Source organism: Dendronephthya gigantea, unplaced genomic scaffold (assembly GCF_004324835.1).
Source record: "Dendronephthya gigantea isolate DGI-Jeju-01 unplaced genomic scaffold, DenGig_1.0 000595F, whole genome shotgun sequence".
Taxonomy (NCBI): domain Eukaryota; kingdom Metazoa; phylum Cnidaria; class Anthozoa; order Malacalcyonacea; family Nephtheidae; genus Dendronephthya; species Dendronephthya gigantea.
The window spans coordinates 21,354-28,085 of NW_021163605.1; the positions used below are offsets into that span (position 1 = coordinate 21,354).

Sequence of the window (6,732 nt, forward strand, 5' to 3'; positions counted from 1 at the left end):
AATAAAAATTTGGAAGCATTTCAAATTTCCCGTGCGTGTACGTGCGTATAAAAAACGCATAAGTGGAAAGCAGCCCTTAAGGCCGTTCTCCACTTCAACCATATCGTAGCGAAACGTAGCGTATTTCATTGTTTTAAAGTCATTAGTTTTGCTCGAATACTTCGGAAACAAAAAAATACGCTACGTTACGTTACGATTGAAGTTAAAAACAGGCCTTAAAGGTCGACACAGACCAGACGCGATGCGGCAAAGCGACGCGGATTTCCAGTTTTCAGAAGCATATAAATTGAATTCTGGAAGCAAACTTTAGGATCCATGGACGCCAAAGCAGTAAAATGTATTATTGTTGAGTAATCTACAAGAATATTATGATAGGGTAAAATGTATTTGCTTTCAGAAAATAACAAACGTTAAAAATCGCGCCGCTTCAAAGTTTTTTATTTTCTAAAAGCAAATAAATTTTAACCTATCATAATATTTGCCTCCAGAATATAACTTTTAGCTATGCTTCTGAAAAATGAAAATTCGCGTAACCGCATCGCTTCCGGTCTCCATGTGCGCCTTTACATATATAGCGAATCATGGCGGAAATGAAATAACGAGTTGAATAAAAGCTATACGATCCTCAAAAGACCCTGAGAACGAGGTTGTACGATCCTCTCCAAATATAAAAAGTATTACATACTAAATATTATTTTCTGACGTAGGATGATTCTCCTGAGTACAGAATCACAAGGGACTGTTGAGGAGTCAGATTAAATTTAAAGTCAAATGCATGGAGAATGCAACTCTAATATAACTCAACTAGTTTTTTGTTATAAATCTATATCTAACCATCAGTATTTTCCAACATTGCAAAGATGCATGTACCACGTAGAAATGCGTGGATTACCTATAAGACATACAAATACATAATCAAAGTGCGTAATATTCTGCGTCCAGGCCCATAGCGAATATAGGGATTGTAACATAGGGATTAATTGTAACATAGGGATTGTAACATAAAGATTCTAAGTGAATTTAACATAGGGATTAATTGTAACATAGGGATTGTAACATAGGGATTTTTTGTAATTTTGACAGATTTTTCGGCAAATTTGAACTAATTAATTTTAAGTGAAAGCTTGTAAAGGTAATTCGTAGAACGATCGATGAACTTATATCTTCAGCCATGCAGCTAAAATTGTCTCTGGAAAACCAAGTAAAAAAATAATAATTTATGTATTAGATTTCCACTTTACAAACTTGAAGGATGTAATATGGTTGATCGAACGTCACCAACTTATTGTATATATAACCACTCAGTTAAATGTAATTTAATTAAGCACAACAGACAACTACAAACTCGAACATAACACTAAAACATGCATTGACATTAAAGCCTTAACCTAAAAGTCAAAACCTTGAGCGAAAAAATTCTGAAAAAGTACTTTTTTCTCGCAGTATGTTTGCCGGTATATACATATATTGTATGCTAAGGTTGAATACTCTCCTTGCCTTAGTCTCAGCTCAAAAACTCAAACCTTAGTCGCCTTGGATACGGCTTTAATGGATATTAAACCAAATAAGTGATTTTGCGCTTACACCCTCCTGCTTTAACCACTTCGCAGTTTAATGGGCCTGGACACGCCGTACCTCGTCTATACAACCCAACTGCATGATCACTAGCAGCAACCGCATGACCACAGTCGATCAGATCTATGATTCATGCAGTTGATCTGATAGATCAAGTCAAGCATGTACCAACCCAGAGCTGTTGTATCAGTGTATCTTGGATTATGTAGTTGGGATGTGCTTCTCCTACCTCAACTACCACCTACCAGTATAGTGGATAAATAGAACAACAGTGAAGAAAACAACAGAAAAAATGAGACATGATAACAGCAAAACTAACCACCAACCAATACCATGCGAGAACCCTATAAATAATGAAGCGAAAATTAACCTTTGAGATGCATCCAGTTCAGATATGGTCGACGTGGTCGTTTAAGGCCGTTTTCCACTTCAACCGTATCGTAGCGAAACGTAGCTTATTATATGTGTATAGAGATTTATGCACAGCAGAATGATGAAATAAAAATCGTATTTCACTGTGTAAATAAATTTCATGCAATTTGATTGGACGTACGATGTTTTTCACGTGTGAAAAAATGCCATACACGGCTTTTGATTGGACGTACGATATTCTTCACACGTGAAAAATTGTCGCATGTCATTTTGGCGGCAATTTGTTTACATTTTCTTTCAAGATGGCGTCGAAATATAGGAGTGAGATTCAAAACATAATGCTCATATTCAAGATATTTTTACATTCAGCACATCTCAAATCTTTCGGAAAGAATGTCTAACTTCTATTGAACAAAATTACAAAGAAACTGAACGGTAATAAATATGTTTTCATGCATAAAGTTTCGATTTTGTTGTTCGCTGTGTTTTTGTATATTAAAAGCGTGTCGTTGTCAAATTGATCTCTATACACATTTAATAAACAAATTACTTCATGGTTGGCTCGTTTGTACGATTTTTATTATGCACTCGTTGCGAAGGATCGCAAACTCACTCGTTCGCTGCGCTCACTCGTTCGTATTGCGATCCTTCACAACTCGTGCATAAAAATCGTACGCACTCGCCAACCATGAAGTAATCTCTATGTATCTCATTGTTTTAAAGTCATTAGTTCCGGTCGAATACTTCGGAAAAAAAGAAATACGCTACGTTACGTTACGATTGGAATGGAAAACAGGCCTTATTATCGGCAACGTCATCTCACACCTGGTAGCACTCAGTTTCACTACTATTTTCAAACATTACGTAATTACCTAAAAAATGGTTCAGAGTTTATCAGCAACATAATCATTTGACAAGCAAGTTACTGCAAGTAATTAAGTTATACCTATGACTATTGTTGTTGATTCATTCGTTTTTGCTTGTTTTGCTTCTGTTGTACGTCGATGTACTTTCGTTGTAGGTTGATTTACTTTCGTTGTAGGTCGATTTACTTTCGTTGTGGGTTGATTTACTTTCGTTGTAGCTCGATTTACTTTCGTTGTAGGTTGATTTACTTTCGTTGTAGGTTGATTTACTTTCGTTGGAGTTTGATGTACTTTCGTTGTAGGTTGATTTACTTTCGTTGTAGGTTGATGTACTTTTGTTGTAGGTTGATTTACTTTCGTTGCAGGTTGATGTACTTTCGTTGTAGGTTGATTTACTTTCGTTGTAGATTGATTCATTTTCATGGTTTCTATAGTAGGTTCAGTGCGTGAAGAAATTGACGTTATAATACCTGCGAGATAAAACCAAGTTCTTTTAGGTTGGGAAAAATACCATTTAGCCGGGTTAAGACACTCGTATCAACACTAGGTTAAAGTTTAACCGTTATTGCCATATCCTGCTAACGTATATCCTTTAGCTGGATGCAACGTCGAAAAATTTTTTTTTAGTAAAATCTGTATTTTAAACCGTATATTTTCACCCCATTCAGAAAGAAATAAAGAAAACAAGGGTTCGTTAAATGTCTGAATGTTGATTAGGCGGTTTTATTATAAGGCAAGCGTCAAATGGAGCTCAGTGATTGGCTGAGAAGAAGTTTTAGCGGTCCATTACGGGAAAGCAATGGACTGGCACTTTCCCGTAATAGACCGGCGTTACCGATCCAATTCAACATGAAAAACAGAGAAATTCTGAGTTAAAAATAAACAAATAAATGCTCAAGAAAAAATTTAATTGCTTTTGTAGAGATTAGGTAAACTAAATAATTCAATATTTTGTTTTTGTTTTCATCAAATGTAAAGTAAATGAAAGCGATGCGAAATTGCTTAGAAAATATTGAAACGAGAACTGCATGTTGACTACCGCTATCAATGCAACGACGACGATTTAAATTTTTCACCCTTTGTATATGAATAACACCAGGTGCATGATAACTCAGTTTTGTTTGAAAATTTTGAATCTCTAGGAATCTCGCCAGTAATCAAGGTCGTCGTTAGAAGCTTAATTGGGGATAAGAGATAATACACATATATTCATGTTCCAATTAGCCATTTCCCAATCGAGCAGCGTACTGGGTCTATTCGCGAACCGCAAAGCATCTATGGACTGTTTGGAGGGACAAATGTAATCATTTGTAATTATTTATCCCTCAAAACAGGCCATAGATGCTTTGCGGTTCGCGACTATACCCAGTACCCTGCTCGATTAGGAAATGGCTAATAAGCGTAGAAAGTTGCTATCAATTAAAAGAAGTCAGTTTGCAGAGTCGGGTATATAGGACAAATATATGAACAGTCCCCAATTAAGTAGGCTGTGTCTACCAATTAAGCTTCTAGCAGTAATTCCAGATTTCCAGCAAATTGGAATTTATTTACTGAAGAGCTCCTAATTCCTAATTTTGATTACCTTTGATAACGACAACCACTTTTAGAATTTGTATAGGATATCCATAGTGTGGTTGAAGTCTCTCTTTTTTGTACAATAGAGCAAAAAATGTGCCATTGGAAGTTAGTGTAGCGTTATATACCGTAAATGTCAACCTGCCACTATTTCCGAATGAGCCAGTAACATGGATATCCATGGTACGATCATATATTTCGTAGAACCATTCATAAAACTCAACAAGTTCAACTTTATCTTTATATGCATTAGGATAAATTGAAAAATACCAATACACACTTTCGATTTCGTCAAGTGGTGTGCATGTATATGAAATGTTGATCGTAAAGTTTGATCCGACTTGAACACTTATATCATAGTCGTCTTTTGGGCTTGTAATGTTGCAAGCCTGACCTAGAAATGAACAGTTGATTGATATCAAGTTGAAAAAAGATGCACCTGCAGGGGTGCATGTATAGCCAGAATGTCAATGGGGCTCTCTGATATACTTCAACAGCAGGGTGAATTAGAAGGAAATTCAAACTTTGCTCTGAACAGTTTTAAAAATTTAACATAACTTTTTGAATTATAACAAGGGGCAAAGCCCCTGCACTTTTAGGCCCCTTCAATCTTAACAGGGGCTCTGTGAGCTTCTATTCAACACAGTGGCGGATTCAGGGGAAGTCAGAATAAGTCACAGGGCCTAATAATGAGTCACAGGGCCTAATTTCCAATAAAAAAAACTAGCGTAATAACAGCGCTATTGGTTCTTTCTATAGAATATTTTTACATAAAAATCTACCAATATGATTTCGAGTTGAAGCTGTGGTCATTTATTCTGATTTACCCTGATTTGACAACTGATTCAACATGCCTCTAACTATAATAGACGTCTAATGTTTTCCACTCTCGTAAAGTCTGTTTGCCATTAAATTAGCGAGTTTAAGATGCACCAAATCTCCGACGCGGAGGTGACATGAAAACTGCTACTATAGTGTTAGGAAACCAGTATTAATTTGTTTCACAGTACGGCTCTGACTTTGTTTATCAAAAAGAGTCTATAATTTTCATCGCTGATGGGAAACTGTGGAAATTCATTGGAGCAGAAGCAGTATTACTTCACGTCCGCGTCATAGATTTGGTGCATCTTAAACTCACTATTGTAGTATTAGTTTTATTACCCCGCGCGGCCTTTGAAATTCTGCTTATGCGACCGTGATTAATTAGGGTTGTTTCAGTATGTCACAAGTACAAATGTCTTTTAACTTACTTATAATCAACTCTTACAATAAAGAAAGGGCTGTTTAGCCTCTACGACTACGTCCCCCGGCTCATTTCCACACTCGTACTTGCTGAAGCATCGCTGAATTTTTTGACAGCCGTGATCGAACCACACTAAATCGAATTTAAGATATTTACATGCAGGAAAGGAAATATGCACGTTACCGTATACTTCACTGATAGCCGAAAGAAAGATTACCAATTGTCTGACATGTCTTGATAGGAAAATCGACGTCATGTCTGAATTCGCAAAAACGGAATAGAAACATGGAATGAATAAATCGTAAAAATATATAACACTTTCAGTTTTTTTTAGCTTTTCAGTGTGGGGAACAATTAACGCACGCAAGTACAGTATCTTGCTAAATCTCACCTTAAGATGAAGTTCCTGTCAGTCCTTCGATTAAGCTGCTAAATCTAAGAATTTTAAATCTTGATTGAAATACAAGCGCTCCTTCAATATTCAACCCTTCGTAACAGGCGTGACTAGCTGCAAAGATTGAAAACCATATAGTAATTCATGTTCGTCGACAACATCTGTTAATTACACTGTTACAAATTCGACTCCAGTTTTCACTTAACAAAACGTTACACTTTCCAAACCCCTTCGACAATAATGCAATCACCCCAACGCGATAAGATATTCATTCATCAGACATTGATCGAAGGATTTGTCACTTTTATAAACAGTTCTGTCCAGGATTAACCGACTGCCTCAAATGCATCTGGTTGATTCAGCCTGTTAAACCATATATATGTTTGTTTATATTATTTCCAAAATTCAAACTGCCCAATCAAAAAAAATCATTTGTACCATGTGACGAGGATATTTTTCGCGGTATCATATCCCAGTTCCCTATTTACTGTATGTTTGGCTATTCTTGTGTACTGTATTTACTGTATGTTTGGCTATTGTACAGGACTACAAGCTCACAATACTTTTTCGGTATAATATATCATTTATAGACCTGGAGTGAGGGGCCGGGGATTCGGCGAAATATATCCCTAAGTGTTGATATTTTCTGAGGCCTGAGGGCTTTGCCCATAGCAGACCTGTCAACCTAAAAAAAGTAATACAGGGAG

At 36.4% G+C, this 6,732-nt stretch overlaps 1 protein-coding gene across 1 annotated transcript; it reads right to left on the bottom strand.

The window, feature by feature from the left end:
- Window positions 1-537: 537 nt before the first annotated feature.
- Window positions 538-6,369, bottom strand: LOC114543934. Its single transcript, XM_028562724.1, has 6 exons — window positions 6,023-6,369; window positions 5,815-5,889; window positions 4,396-4,782; window positions 2,894-3,283; window positions 1,821-1,919; window positions 538-892 (listed from the first exon to the last, which is right to left on the bottom strand). The coding sequence occupies exons 2-6, from the start codon at window positions 5,885-5,887 to the stop codon at window positions 837-839; spliced, it is 1,005 nt and encodes a 334-aa protein (XP_028418525.1). The 5' UTR covers window positions 5,888-5,889; window positions 6,023-6,369; the 3' UTR covers window positions 538-836.
- Between the last annotated feature and the right edge of the window lie 363 nt (window positions 6,370-6,732).

Bases quoted from the DNA above. Each gene is read 5' to 3' on its own strand.
- LOC114543934 (XM_028562724.1), bottom strand. From the start codon at position 5,887: ATGACGTCGATTTTCCTATCAAGACATGTCAGACAATTGGTAATCTTT. The intron at 4,783-5,814 runs GTAACGTGCATA...GTTCATTTCTAG, and splicing joins GGCTATCAGTGAAGTATACG to GTCAGGCTTGCAACATTACA. The intron at 1,920-2,893 runs GTATAACTTAAT...CATTATTTATAG, and splicing joins ATCAACAACAATAGTCATAG to GGTTCTCGCATGGTATTGGT.